This window comes from Melitaea cinxia, chromosome 3, assembly GCF_905220565.1.
Source record: "Melitaea cinxia chromosome 3, ilMelCinx1.1, whole genome shotgun sequence".
In the NCBI taxonomy this organism is placed as follows: Eukaryota; Metazoa; Arthropoda; class Insecta; order Lepidoptera; family Nymphalidae; genus Melitaea; species Melitaea cinxia.
In genome coordinates, this window is record NC_059396.1 from 3,007,293 (window position 1) to 3,023,254 (window position 15,962).

At 32.4% G+C, this 15,962-nt stretch overlaps 1 protein-coding gene across 1 annotated transcript in view; it reads left to right on the top strand.

Annotated features, from left to right (window-relative positions):
• Window positions 1-3,378: 3,378 nt before the first annotated feature.
• Window positions 3,379-15,962, top strand: part of LOC123669304 (GTPase-activating protein skywalker) — a 96,040-nt gene continuing 83,456 nt past the window's right edge. Inside the window, exon 1 of the mRNA XM_045602916.1 lies at window positions 3,379-3,791. Within this exon, the coding sequence (XP_045458872.1) occupies window positions 3,680-3,791 (112 nt within the window). The 5' untranslated portion in view covers window positions 3,379-3,679. The remainder of the gene's footprint in view (window positions 3,792-15,962) is intronic.

A 15,962-nucleotide genomic window follows, 5' to 3' on the forward strand; every position in this document is an offset into this window, starting at 1 on the left:
TCATTCGGTGTGTTTAATATTTGATAATAATTATTTAATTTTTAATGTTTGACATATTTTGATCACAGCAATGATAATAATATTCTATTCCAATTGCCACATAAAATACGAAAAATCTTTTAATATATTTACTTATTTGAAATTTTACAATATTATACATATTTACAATTCATAACTAAAAGACTAAATATTTACAAATAATTAAGATATAAATCATGTCCGCGTGGAATGGTACCAATAATGCTGGCAGCATTTCATTGTTAAAAACTGAGGCTAAAAATTAAAAAATCCCATTTTTTTGTTTTAAATTGTTATAAATTACTGATCATTTTTTGCAATTATTAAATCATTTGAGTCAAATTTATTGAAAAAAAAAATAAGAAGTAAGTATCTTAAATATGATATGTATAGAATGATTTAATATATAAAATTCTCGTTGATTGTTATCAAACTCTTTCAACACAGCTAGACCGATTTTTATGAAATTTTGTGTTTATATCGGAGAGATCTGAGAATCGGCCAACATTTATTTTTCACACCGCTAAGGGTGATCCACACCAAATTCCGTTTTTTTTCATAAAATATTTATTTTATTATGATTTCTACCACCAACCCTTATTTTTTTAATAGCGTTAGTGGCAAAATAACATTTGCCAGGTTAGCTGGTATACATAATTATAAAAATTACATTTTAAGATTTTATTTTAAATCAGTCATCATCAGTTCAGCCTATCGCAGTCAGTGGCTGGACATAGGCCTCCATAAGTTCCCATCATTTTTGGCTCATGTTGTTTATATTTTTTGTTGCCTCTTCAATATCTTCGGGACACTTAAGAGCTATTTTCAAATTTATATTATCCTCTAGGTATTCACGGAATGACTCCCAATCGGTGTGATTATTACATAGTGTAGGTGGTCTTTCAGCTTCAATTACCATAGCGCTAACACTAAGCAATACGGGTGTGTGGTCTGAGGAGCCATCCAGGCAGGACTCGGCTCGGAGATACGAACTAGATAAACCCTTAGAGATGAAAAAGTCCAAGAGGTCGGGAATCTTGTTCGTATCTGCAGGCCAATATGTGGGTTCGCCCGCCGATATCGTGCGCAGGTTCATTGCTGTCATTGTTTATTTTGATACAATGATTTGATACAACCAGACGGGCTGTACGAAAATGGAAGGGGGGAGGGGGGGAATCATGTCATGGAGTTCCTGTGGACATTCTCCGAAATGTATCCAATAAAATACTGACAGGCTGGTCACCCTACGCCGATGATGCAAGTTTTGCAGCTTTGCTGCGACCAATGTCTCCATGAGCCTCTTGGCTCACCTCTCAATTGACTCAAGAAGCTCCAGCTGGTACTTGGCTAAACCATCCCAAAGATGAGAGCAGTACTCCATCCATGATCGAACTTGCGCTTGATATATGTTTCGGAGTGAAGTATTGTCTCACCTTCGAGAGGACACCCAGTTTTTCGGCAGCTGTTTGAGCTTTTTTCTCTATATATGAGCGAAAATTGAGGGTAGATGATAAAGTAACGCCAAGAAGCTCCAGGTAGCCGGTTATGGGAACGGGTGCACCCCGGAAAGAGGGAGTCAGGTGGACAGGACTCCACTTTGCCGAAAAAAGACACGCCTGGGTCTAAAAGGCGTTGAACATGACCAGGTTAGCATCACCCCAATCAGAGTCAGTTTAAGGTACAAGTTTAGACGCTGGATCATGGCTTCCCTCATCGACTGGATAACACGACACGACTGGACACGTAACTCTTGATAACGGTGCTATCATCTGTATACCCAAGGGTCCCGGGTTTGAGCAGGTCGTTGATGTGCAGCAATAATAACGTTGCTGAGAGTACAGACTCCTAAGGGGTCCCGGCATTAATGGGCAATCGATCGGATTCGCAGCCGTCTATGACTACGCGGATCGATCGGACCCTCAGGAAGTCAGATATCCAAAAACAAAAAGAAGTGGGTAGGCCGTATGAAGGAAGTTTGCTAATAAAACCGTGTCATGTGTTTTGCCCATAGTCACCAAGCTAGGCAGGCGGGTTTGTGGCTTTGTCGCACCGAAGACGTTGCTGCCCGTCTTTGGCCTATGTATTTCAAAGCCAGCAGTTGGATAGTTATTCCGCAATTTTTAAGTTCCGCGGTATCCCTGCTGGAACGGTCGATTTTTGATATATATATACAAGATAAACTATTGTGTGTACAAAGATAGCATTTTTTGTCAACAACTTTTAAAGATGGTATTTTTAAAAGTCTTAGAAGTTCTAAACAAGAACATTGTTTTATTTTTGAAGAATTATATTTTATACCAAAAAATCAACGCAAATAAAATATAATTTTTTTAAATGTATAATTATGTAGGAAATAAATTATTATACCATGAAAAATTAATTGCGTGGATATTTACTTATTAATTATTGCGACAAAAAAGGTTCAGAGTAAAATTTTACTTACATTTATATTTTAATAACTTTGTATATATGAATGAAAATAATACATTGTTTACATAATGAATAATTATAAGCGCAACATTAAAAAAACATCACATTATTTTGTATTGGAAGAATATATAATTAAAACGAAAATTTTGGATACGTAGTGTGAATGTAGCTTTATGGTTTTTGTGTTTTAATTACTAGTCTATGCTTTTTACTGGGTAAATGCGGGCAATGTTTCTATTTTTCGATTACAATATTCGATTTCATGCAATTCGTGAATAAAGCAGACGTGCTGTTCTTTTGATTGTCAGGCTTTTTTCTATATAAATAAAAACTTAATTAAATTTCGTAACATTTAATTCATTTGAGAGAAAACGTCGTCTCATAAATTTGATGTACGACTTTCACCGGATACATCGTTAATTACATTAGACTATTCAGAGGCTACAAATCATTTCGCATATCAGTGAATAAATCTTACAATGTATCCGTGCGTATGGTCAGTTACTGATATAACTCTCTGATGTTCTGTGTGGTTCGTTTAAGTGACAAAGCAAAAGCGTCGGCTCCCACTCAACACTATTATCCCATCCGTGATTACGTTGCGCCGGGAACTGGGCACTCGGGTTAGTCGCCGCGGGGACTCCAAAGCGGTAAATACGGAGTCGCAAATCCTGCTCCGCATCATTTATCACCAGAATTTCGGTAAGTTCACGTCCGGATCATTTATGTTTCGCGATTCTCGCATCAAGAAATCGGGCGTTGCTCGCGTACTGACATTGAAGACCGCCCGATCAGCTGCCGTATAGTCTTAAAATAGCTGTAAAATATCGAGCCCCTTCTGGCAGCGCAGGCAATCAGCTGATCCGAACAATGTTTTAATTATATCCAATTAGATAATTATTTTAATAGCGGTTAGCGACGCTCATCTGAGTTGCGATCGAGTCACTGAGTTAATCGTGCTGATAACATATCCTTAAGATAATGCGCTTATAAAATAATTTGTTATCTCCGTACTAGTAGTAGTGATTGTTTGATTCTTGTCTCTTACAGATTTGAAAATGGTGCAGCAAGATTTGACTTAGGTGTTGGGGACGGTGTTACATGAGCCAGTGACGGTGGGTGATGGATGTAGGGAGCTCCAGGGTGTGAGTTGTGGTCGAGACAGGCTGACCTAGTGCTAGTGCAGTGTTGTGTAGTGTCTAGTCATAGTGTGAGTGGCTGTTGAGCCGGGATGCCATCCGTGATGTTGTCCGCAGTGCTAGAAGAGGAGCCCGACCTGTATGAGGCATTCCCTCCTCATGTTGACCCCTCCGGTATCACCATTTTAACTGATAGTCCACCAGGTAAAGACAATTTTATGATTTCCTTTAACTGTTCAACACTACCATAATTATTAAAAGAACTTAATTGCAAATTAATCCTAAACATTATTTTTTTTTATTAATATTTCAATAACACAGCACTAAACAATTATGTTACGTAAACATTATAAACTAAGAAAAGATAACTTAGCCCTGAATAGATTTATCTCAGCCAGATAACTGTATTATTTCATTAGACACACAATTCTTATCAGGGTATCCCTGTTTATTTGATTAACATTTTTATATTAAATAGAAAGATGAGTCAATTTATTGACTTTTGTATAAAAAAAATCTAAGAATTTCCTCTAGCAACTTTTAAACTACAAATTTATACATTGATTTGTGTTGACTAAATAAAAAATTCAATTGTTTGTACTGTTACAATCAATTATGACTAAAATTTAAAAGGAGTAATTAAATATTTTTTACTATAACAACTAAAACTTATTTATATTGTTAATATCCTATAAGAACTATATATCCAGATAAAAGGGACAAGAGAATTATTCATTGATTTAAACAGATATAGGTTTTCAAATAAATAATGTCTCTTCTAGTTTTATAAGCTTATCAATAAGTTGATAAAACTAGAAAATATATAAAAATACCATCATCTATGTATCGGTAGATAAAAGTAAATAAAACAAATTAAAATCGGTTGTTTTAACACATAAATCATTATGAATAGGAATTTTTATTTCATTGCTAAATCTAGGACATGGTCTGGTATTTTATCATAAATTTTATTGTTTTATATTTATTTATTTTATTTATAGTAGTATCTAGTATTTTATTTCATTATATTGTTATTACTTTACATTTTGATGGTTACATAAATATGGAAACACAATCCTAAATGTATTTTAGTCCAGATTCTAGCTCTACTTAGTTTTCAAGTCTTGGAATAAACTATGTTCAAACCTAAATTTTTAAATAGATTTTCACTAACACATTACAAGTCTATTGTTAAAAAAAAGTAATTATTAACATGTAACTAATCAAAACTAACATCATAATACAAATATGTACTATAAGTAAGCTCATAAACAAATTTTACACAATTTTATTTTTAGTATAATTCAAATAGTGTTTATTGTGAGTCAGTGTCGTGGAAAATAATCTGCAGTTGTGTCAACTTTACATATTACTGTTAATTAACAAATCATGAATTGAAATGTTGTTTGAACAATATATGAAATATTGTTTTACGTAATGTTTATTAATCTGAGCCCTATTTGTTATATATATTTACCTTATTATAAATCATGCATATGTAATAGGAATTAAGGATTGTTTTGTTCATTGAAAAGGTAATCATTTAAGGTTACAATAAAAGACCACTGTCAAATGAACAGTCTGAAATGTCAACAAAATTGACCGAAAAGCATACAGCTGTATGTACCTTTTTGTTGTTAAAAATAAATTATGTTTGCAAGCCATAAGTGCCAAAGCCTATACGGAAGTTGACTGTTTTCTCATAAATAAAATATTACTGTATATTTAAAGTATTATGAAAGTTTAATAAAGTCTAAATGGGCCTTTAAATTAATAATATTTCTACAATTTACATAGATCATATAAAGATAAAAAATTAAATCTATTATAGAGTGGCATATAAGTATTTAATATAATTTTTTTTTAACCTAAGTCTTAAAGTGATACAATTGTTTAGATTTTAATAATAGTTTCACCTTTATAACACTGCATGGTTAACTTCATAACTAACACATATTTAATTATCTAATTAATAGTGATATGTAGGAGATATCAATCAGAATTAATAACAAACTAATTTTTAATTAAAAAATTCTTTATCGTATTTTTATGATAATGTTTTAAATAAAACATACAGGGATCATATGACATAAATGATATAAACAATTTATGTTTTAGCTACATAAAAAACAGCCGAGTTTTGTCAGGTCAAATGTCATGGTAATGTGATGATAATCTTGTGAGATACCTACTAGCTGCGCGTCGCGGATAGACGCGCGTATATTCCGATCCCATTAGAATGTCGGGATAAAATAAAGCCTCTCATATCGTATCATTTATCTAAAATGTATCTAAAATATATAGGTACTGTACCTATTTAGTATCTAAAATATATTTAATGTGCACAATTTTTTTACGCTTCAGCCTGTAATTTTCCACTGCTGGACATAGCCCCCTTTCCCCTAGGAGAAGGATCAGAGCTTAATCCACCACGTTGCTCCAATGCGGGTGTGCGAATATATTCTCTATTATGAGTAACGATCGCTATCGGGTATACATGATAACAACCGGGACCGACGGCTTAACGTGCTCTTCGAGGTACGGTGGGGAGACAAACAAGGACTGCACAAACACCCATACTACGGCAAACATCTGTATGGCCAATTCAAATGTTTGTCATGTGCGGGGATCGAACCCGCAATAATCGAATATTTGTAATTTGAAACATTTGTAATGAATATCAATCGGTCACCAACCCGCCTGCCCGCCAAACAGCCACAAACCAGTGTTGTGACCGTTGTGCCCATGCGTAGTCACAATTTTGTTTATTGGAGTTTTATTATAGATATCAGCTAGACGTGCCTTGATCCGTTTCCAGCAATTACATACACTAGTGTTTCGATAATATACAGTGCTGCGTGATCTTTTGTGGCCTGTTATACTTCTGGATACTCCATTTTTTTTTAATTCATGTAGTTTAAGAATTTTTATGTTATAACACGGGCTTTGAATTAGATTTTTATTCAAGTAGGTACTGTAAATACGTGAACGGCGAATACAAACCAGAGAAATAGTTTAGTCGTAAAATTATAATAAATAAACAGTCGGACAGTTACTTTTTTTTCTGTTTGTGAAGTATTATCCATGTTTATAATAAAATCCATATTTTATTCTTTTACTCCTTACTTTGGTATATTCCTGTCGATCGTACCGTGACGTACATATAATTTTTTTTATTTGAAATGAATGAAAAATTTTAACAAACAAAATCTCCCTCAGAAGGAATAGTGGTCAAAGTCATATATTAATATAAAAATAGTAAAATAAGAATAAACCACGATTTTTTACTATCGTTATGAAGCAGGGATATCTTTATATGAACGTGCTAAATTATAAGGTTTAATATAATAATGAGGGTTCTACTGGTCCCATTTTAAAGTGTTTTAAAAATTTATAAAGCCCTACGACCCATGGCGCGTTAACCATAAACGCGCATTTGTTCGCAGTCAGTTTCTCTGAAATCTATTGGTTCGTAAACGTACCACTTTGTTTGTGAAACGAGGAGACATTGTATTCTGTTCTGTCTAAACACTGAAAACAATGCGTCAACTTAACTTATCCAAGAACTTTTAGTTTTACACTACCTGTGTAACTATGTATGTAATGAATAATAACTCAGTTAATACACTTACATTTTATCACATTCTACATCATTTTAACGGATAAAATGGTTATATAACATAATATTGTTTGTTATTAGCATATATGACACGAATATTTAACATACTGACTTTGTAAATAAATAATTTTCCTACAAAGTAAATGACTTTGTAGAGATTTGTAGTAAAAAAGTCATTTCACCTAGTATATTTACTCGCCCATGGTTTGATGATGCAAAGATGAGCAGGTCTGATCTTGTTATTGCCTTCAGACTTCGATCGGGACACATTCCCCTTAATGCATTTGCTTTTCTTATGGGAAAGATAACTTCACCAAATTGCACGGAGTGCGAAAGAACAGAAGATGTCCATCACATTTTGACTGAATGTGTCCGGATTGAAGCCGAGAGAGAGGTTTTTCATACAAAATACAATGTAATACGTAGTAACATAGGGGTTTATAATACTATCCTAGCTTTTCCTCTTAGCGAAGAAGCAAAAAAAATATATAAAATTGTACAGCTATATCTTAAGCGTCGTGTGTAAGATTTAGTGTGTAAAAATGAGGGTGGCATGTTCAACCTGTGAACAAACCCTCTATAAAAAAATAAAGATTAAAAAAAAAAAAAAAAAGAAGTCATTTCGATTTTTACAAATAAAAATAAACATGACAATATAGTCCATACTTAGTCACTCACTTATGCCTATCGCAGTCCACCGCTGGACACAGGCGCGCCAAAAATGGCTTGAACTCATGTGAGTTGCCCATAGTCACTACGCTGCGCAGGCGGTTTGGTGACCGCAGGGCTGGCTTTGTCGCACCGGAGACGCTGCCTGTCTTCGGGCTGTGCATTTCAAAGCCAGCAGTTGGATGGATATACCACCATCGGTCATCGGTCGGCTTTATAAGTTCCAAGGTGGTAGTGGAACTATGTTATCACTTAGTCGCCTCTTACGACACTTACGGGAAGAGAGGGGGTGCTATATTCTTTACAGTCGTAACCACACAGCAGTAATCTATATTAAAAACAGTAATTTTTAACATTTTCAATCACAGTGATGAAATAAAAAATAAAAAAAAAACTCGAAAAAAATTGATCGCTTCGCTTCTTTATAATGGATTGATTTTACGAAAACCATTTGCGTCATAATAAAAACAATAAAAAGGTTACACGAAACAAACGGTCTGAATTTCTTAAAAGTACGTGATCAATAAATTTTCCTAAGAAAACAGAATATAACCAGATTTTTTATAGCTTCCTATCGGTCTTGACATAATATAAGGCGTTCGCTGAGATTTTCTGATAAGTCACATTATTCAAGATGAGATGTATTTGTGCTGTTAACAATCTCGTAACCTAGATCGCGCGATAACGTTGCTGTGTGATAGTTACGTTGTGATAAAAACTTGTCTATAACTTACCATATGACGTGATATACCTATATTACCTATATATCTATACTATAGTATTATAAAGCTTAAAGGTTTGTTTGTTTAAACGCGCTAATTTCAGAAACTACTAATTCGAATATAAAAATTCTTTTTCGTTGGATAGTCCATTTCCCGAGGAAGACCATATAAGTTTTAATATCTATTTATTCCTCAAATGAACGCGAGTGAAACCACAGGGTGCAGTTATTCATCATACCTTCTTCACTCATGTAAGTGAAGGGTATGATCAAATTAAATACCGTTCGTTAATACATTAATATAAATATTAAGAACCTATTGTTATTAAAAAAAATTGTAGCCACTATAGCGAAACAAATTAATTGTTAAGCTATACCTACTTTAAAAAATATAATAATAAATTTAAAAAAATGCTAAACAAGAGTATAATAATAAAAGTTTCCTAATTAATCACTATTAAATGATGTAAATATACAACTATGTAGGTTTAAAATAAGACGTTATAATTTAAAATTCATTTGTCTGCAAGAAATGCAAATACTACGCAGTTTACCCTTTCTCAATAATAATAAAATTGGTCGTTCTTGCAAAATAGTTGCGCGCGCGCTTGGTGCGATGCTCCGTCCAATCACGTGCGAGCGCTCTGAGAACATACCACCTGGCGAAAGGTTGAACTGAATATGCTTATAATCGCATTCCGCCTATAATTATGGTGTAATAAAAAGTTTTATTCGATAAATTTCTCTTTAATATGTTTACTATAGTTTGCTTTTGATTATTGTGAATAAACTAGATCGGTATTCAATTCGATTTACTAATTAAAGTAATGAATGGATTATTTTATATTTGAAGTACTTTGATGACTTTTTTTATTCCTAAGATAGACGAAATTATTACAGCTCTAAATAGAAAGACGTAAAAAAGTAACTTGTTAAAATATTAAAAAAATCAAATATATCCTGATATAATGCTATACCTATGTGTAGAATATCTCACAATAAATTTGATTTGGTATAATTTCAATAGTATGAAGCACTTACAATGTGAAGTAATAAACGTACGCGAAATATAAACGAAGATGACTTCTGAATGAGTGATATCGCCGTGATGATTCATAGACTGTACTAAAAACTTCCGAACTTAATATCCAAAGTTTATAAATAGTCGAAGAAGATGGTTTTAAGGAATGCACACTCAAGTTTTCAAGTACCAGAAAATAACAATAGCCTACTTATACCTGTATCAGGTATCACAAGTTCTTTGTCTTTGGCCGTCGGTTAGATTCCTGCTCACGACAATTTTGAAATGCAGATTTTGTAATTATGTACTTAAATTTAATAATATAAATAGTAAGTAAACTGATTCATAGACAATTTTTGTAAAATATAACTTAACCAATTATTTTATACGCACTTTTCTAAATTATAAGTGCATTAAAATATTTAGCTATACTCATATTAGTGTAATCATCTCAATCAAATTCGCATGTAACTTAAACTATAATAGGTATTGAGTTATTAAAAAAAATGCTTATTTATGCATAATTGTGCTCGCAAACGAAAAAAAACCGACTTCAATTACATCGACAAGTAATACAACGTAGATCGACGAAAAAATAGTCAAGCAACTACGCGTTATCAAAGATTACTCAAAAAGTAGTTATCAGATCTCGATCAAATTTATATGCGACCATATGATAAACATCAACTTTCGATTAAATTAAAAATTATCAAAATCGGTACACCCAGTAAAAAGTTATTACGGATTTTCGAGAGTTTCCCTCGATTTCTCTGGGATCCCATCATCAGATCCTGGTTTCCTTATCACGGTACCAAACTAGGGATATCCCCTTTCCAACAAAAAAAGAATTATCAAAATCGGTACATGCAGTAGAAAGTTATGCGGTATAATACAACGTAGGTCGACGAAAAAAGCGTCAAGTAAAAACGCATTATTAGATATAACTCGAAAAGTAGTTGTTAGATCTCAAATAAATTTAAATGGGACCAATTGGCACACACCACCTTTCGATTAAAACAAAATTGTCGAAATCGGTCTACCCGGTCAAAAGTTCTGATGTAACATACATTAAAAAAAATACAATCGAATTGAGAACCTCCTCCTTTTTTGGAAGTCGGTTAAAAGTAAAGGGAGGTGAGAAGAAAGGTGACTTTTGTCATCGCGAAAGAATAGCAGTTAATAAATTTGTATGTAATAATTGATCAACACTTAATAATTCGAAGTTATATTTTTTTTTCTCTCAAAAATTTCGAACCATTTGATATTTCAAACACTCGATAATTCGCATTGAGTTACTTACTACTACAAGCGTAGTAATAATAGTTTTTTTTTTTTTTTTTTTTTTTTTTTTTTTAATTTATAAATTTTGATCCACGGGCTCAAAATGCCCCGTGCCTTTGTTTATCATGCATGCATTATAATACTACAGGCGATTTTTCTACTTATTATACTACAGATCGACAGTCCTGTGACTGCCTAGTAAAACTAGGACGTGGTCCGACGCCGACGGTTTTTTTTTTTTTTTTTTCCCTTACTAAGTACTGTTTATGCAGAAGTATACACATAATTGCTTTCTAATTTCTAACATTATTATTTTTCTTATCTATGTCTATATTTACACTTATTTGCCTAGTTATCATATATGTACACTTATTTCCTAGTTACCATATATGTACACTTATGTTCTACTTACAATGTACACTTAACCTATGTTACTGTTAGTAAGGATTTTTTTTTCTTATATATATATATATATATATATATATATATATATATATATATATATATATATATATATATATTATTTTTTATAAAGTTATTATTTGTTTATCTATGTATAAGTTATCTATTTCTGTTATTTACTTAAATTTCACTACATAATTATTTATTTATCTATTTTTTTATTTTATTTTATAGGTACATCCACAAAATACATATGGAACATTATATATAATTCACTATTACATTATTATCTAATATGTATCCCATCCCAGTAATAATAGTTCAATGAATAATAGTTCAATAATAATTCGTAATATTTTTCGAGTCCCTCGAGTTTCGAATTAACGAGAATCGACTGTATTTATATTTATTTATATAAATGCGAAAGGATAGATGGATAGATAGATAATGTGTTATTCTTTTACGCAAAAAAGATTGCGTTGATTGTACGGTACGGTAGATAAGTTAAGATTAAAAATAACACAGGCCACAATTGAATCTGAAATTGCCACAAGATCGGAAATTGTGCATGTGAAACTACGTGTCACAGCCAGGGTTCGCCAAACCGATTCATAAAGGTAACCGTTTGAAACGGTTACCGTATGAATCGGTTACCGATTGAAAAGGTTACCGTTTTATTTCGGTTCCAAAACCGTAATAAAACGGTTACCGATTAAACTGTAATACCGAAATATAACGTTATGTATTTCGGTTTTAAATGATTCGGAGAAGTAACAGAGGGAGACAAAATCTGTGAGCCATCGTTTGAAATGAAGAATATGTAATGTTCCTTTGCTTTTATTGATAATGCTTGGTTTTTCATAAGACTGGCTTCTTTAACTATGAAAGTAATTAAGTTTTTTGTTTTGAATTATTCGTTATATGCAATGTAAACATTAACGCGAAAAAGAGATGAAAAAAGTAAACCCGTAATCGTTCCATAGCTTAATTGGCTAGAGCGCCGACACGGTCAGTCGGAGACGCGGGTTCGAACCCCGCTGGAGCGGTCTATTTTTGATATGATATTCAAAATGTTTAGAATTCCTAACACAAAAATAAAATCGTAGATATTAAAAATAGTATGGTGTCGTCTCCTGTCAAAGATTTTCATTGTAATATAAAACTTTGAATAGTTACGGGTTTCTGTAAAGAGCTCACTATAGACAGCGCCACGGTTCGCTTAAACCGAATATAAAAATCATCATATCAAAAATTTCGATCTAACGGCGACATCGTTCCATAGCTTAATTGGCTAGAGTTAAAATCAGTTGGAGACGCGGGTTCGAACCCCGCTGGAGCGGTCAATTTTTGATATGATATTCAAAATGTTTAGAATTCCTAATGTGGGGGGAGGGGGGTAACACAAAAATAAAATCGTAGATATTAAAATATAATATATTAACAAAATTGTGTTTGCTCGCAAACGAAAAAAAAACCGACTTCAATTACATCGACATGTAATACAACGTAGATCGACGAAAAAATAGTCACGCAACTACGCGTTATCAAAGATTACTCAAAAAGTAGTTAACAGATCTCGATAAAATTTATATGTGACCACATGATAAACACCAGCTTTCGATTAAATTAAAAATTATCAAAATCGGTACATCCAGTAGAAAGTTATGCGGTATAATACAACGTAGGTCGACGAAAAAAGCGTCAAGTAAAAACGCATTATTAGATATAACTCGAAAAGTAGTTGTTAGATCTCAAATAAATTTAAATGGGACCAATTGGCACACACCACCTTTCGATTAAAACAAAATTTGTCGAAATCGGTCTACCCGGTCAAAAGTTCTGATGTAACATACATAAAAAAAAAAAAAATACAGCCGAATTGAGAACCTCCTCCTTTTTTGGAAGTCGGTTAAAAATATAATACTTTGATTTGTTGTCAACAATAAAAACGTTACTATGAAATGAGTATTTTTTTACTTTATAATTAAAACTTTAAGCTTATTCCTAATCAATTAGTTACACCTATTTAAGTTATTCTTTTATTTTAAAGTAAATCTTGATTGCAGGCTAAACAACTCTTGACTTAATAGTAAACATGTAAAAACTTGCTCGCGCCACGCCCGGGTCCTGTCGTCTATCACAAATAAATAAGTTTTAAGTAAAATCACGCAACACACGGGAGCGAATGAGATAGAGATATGGTGTATGTTCGGACCGCAATCCGAGCTAGCGCAGCGCAGCTACAAGAACGGGAATTGCCCGCTTAAACTTACGACGCGAACGTTATGCCTACTACCGGTTTATTTCGATACTGTATTACCGATATGATTCGGTTACCGAATGATTCTCTTACCGATATTTTGATTCGATAAGTACCGTTTTATAAAGGTAAATAACCCATACCGGAATATCCCTGGTCACAGCTAGTTATCAATATTTGACATCGATGACAAAGTTCGTGACGTTAGATCAAACGAGATGTATATTACAATCATAAAATTATGAGGATTAGCGAACAAAGAGCAGTTAACGTGCATTGTGGCCGATAAATTATTTTATTGACGATAAAAACCGGATTTTACGCGTCATGTGCAGGCACTGTGTGTTTTATATTTTTTATTAATGAATATTGTCAATATATGCTGCTGTGACATGACTGACATGAGACTTGACTATAATTAACAATAATAATAAATATAAAAGTGTGGGTTATATGTAGTGTCATAAACTACATAGAAATTAAAATTTTACTCACGTTTTTCGCAACCATCAATATTTTTATTAAAAAATAATTAATATCAGTTTTGACGAAAGAAAGGATTTGAAGTAATAAAGAATTTCTTGTTGTGTGTGTGATAGTTGCCGAATCTGCGAGATCCATTGTCCAAACAATAAAACAAATTTTGAACGGTATAATAAAATAAGCATTTATTTTCATACACTGTTTGAAAGAGATCCATACACTGTTTTTCTTTATCAATAGGACGCTTAAGAATTCTTATTATTCTTCTAGCATTGAATTTAAGATAAAAAATGTTATTATTACAAAAGATGTTGTAACAAATCTCAAATGAATCGTTTATAGATCGTTCTTTATCGCATTCTTAGATAAATGACATCTTTATCAACATACCTGTAGTAAAAAGTATCCTTCATTTGACGATAAAATTGTATGTTTAAATCACGAAGACATGGGAACATCTAGAAAAACTATAGCTCTTATCTGCTATTTGATTATATTTAATACATATTAGTAGTTTTATAACACATGAAAAATATTAAGTAGTAATATTATTTCTAAGCTTCGATTATCGTATAACTGACAGTCATGCTTCCGCTGGTGGTATCAAAACTCAGACTTCGCTGCGAGCTATACCAGCTAGATTAAGTTCCGTTTTACCACTACGGGTACCATTGAATATTATAAAGTATATTTTGATTTTGTGGTCTCAAATCTAATAATTACGTAACATTTTCAAGAGTATTTATATAATATATATAATTTACATTATTAATCAAACGATTCGAATTACAGTAACATATACACAGTCAAATCCCTTTTTGGCGACAATTATGCAAATGTCAATGATAACCTTTAAAATATGGGCTATTATTATTTTAATCTTTGTACAGCTGAGTTCATTATATAAGTTTACTTATGAAACTTGAAGATTGGGTACTCTATACAATCCCATCACTTAGTATAAAGTACAGTTTTAATGAAATTATTATACAAATGAAACATTCAAGTGCTCTTAGAGATATAATAATGAGTGAATATGTAGGTTTCTGTGTGCCAAATGTAATGTACTAATGCATTTTGATATAATTAAAAATAATATGACGTTTGTTTGTTTATATGTGTGCGTGCGTGTGTATGTGTGTTAAAAACATATTAATAAATTGTCAAAAGTCAGTAAAATAATACCAAATTTGTTGTTAGCAAACTTATTATACTATGAAACAATAATTAAGAATAAACCTATAGTCGTTAAATATATAATTAGGTCCAGTATTATCATACTACGGTATCCCGTATTGCATGCGGTATGCCAGGTTTATACATAATTATACAATGCCTCATCTCGACTTACCATCGTTTCGAATAATTTATCTACCTCTGGTTTTGTTTACCATAGATAGGTTTTGGACACAATTTGAATAGAGATTACGTCAAATTTCTATTTCTAGTAAGTAAATTCAGAGATAAAGTATTGTAAGTGGCCGTTAGTGAATCTCACTTACGTAATTAGAACTCGGTCCCATCTGTCCCGTAAGTTCTAATTGTAGCGGAAAGTCTCGTGTAAATTAAATAATTCATTTAAAGCATTGATTTAAAGTAATTACGTACATCATAATGTAGTTTTATTTCCAATTGATGTACATAATAAAATTTATGCTAATTATAGCACTGAAATATTTTCACGTATTATCGATACGCGAATACGTAAATATGCAAATATTTGAATTCCCTTACTTCAGCATATCTGTAATCTTATCACTGTAAACATTGAATGAGTATCGTGTTTACACACTCATGCTAACAAGATTCTAGAAGCTTAGGGATCCTCTTGCGAAACATGATTTTATTCAAGGTTTAATTAATTTGTTAAAACTATCACTATTTAAAATTATAGTTGCTCTTGCGGTCGTGGTTTCGAT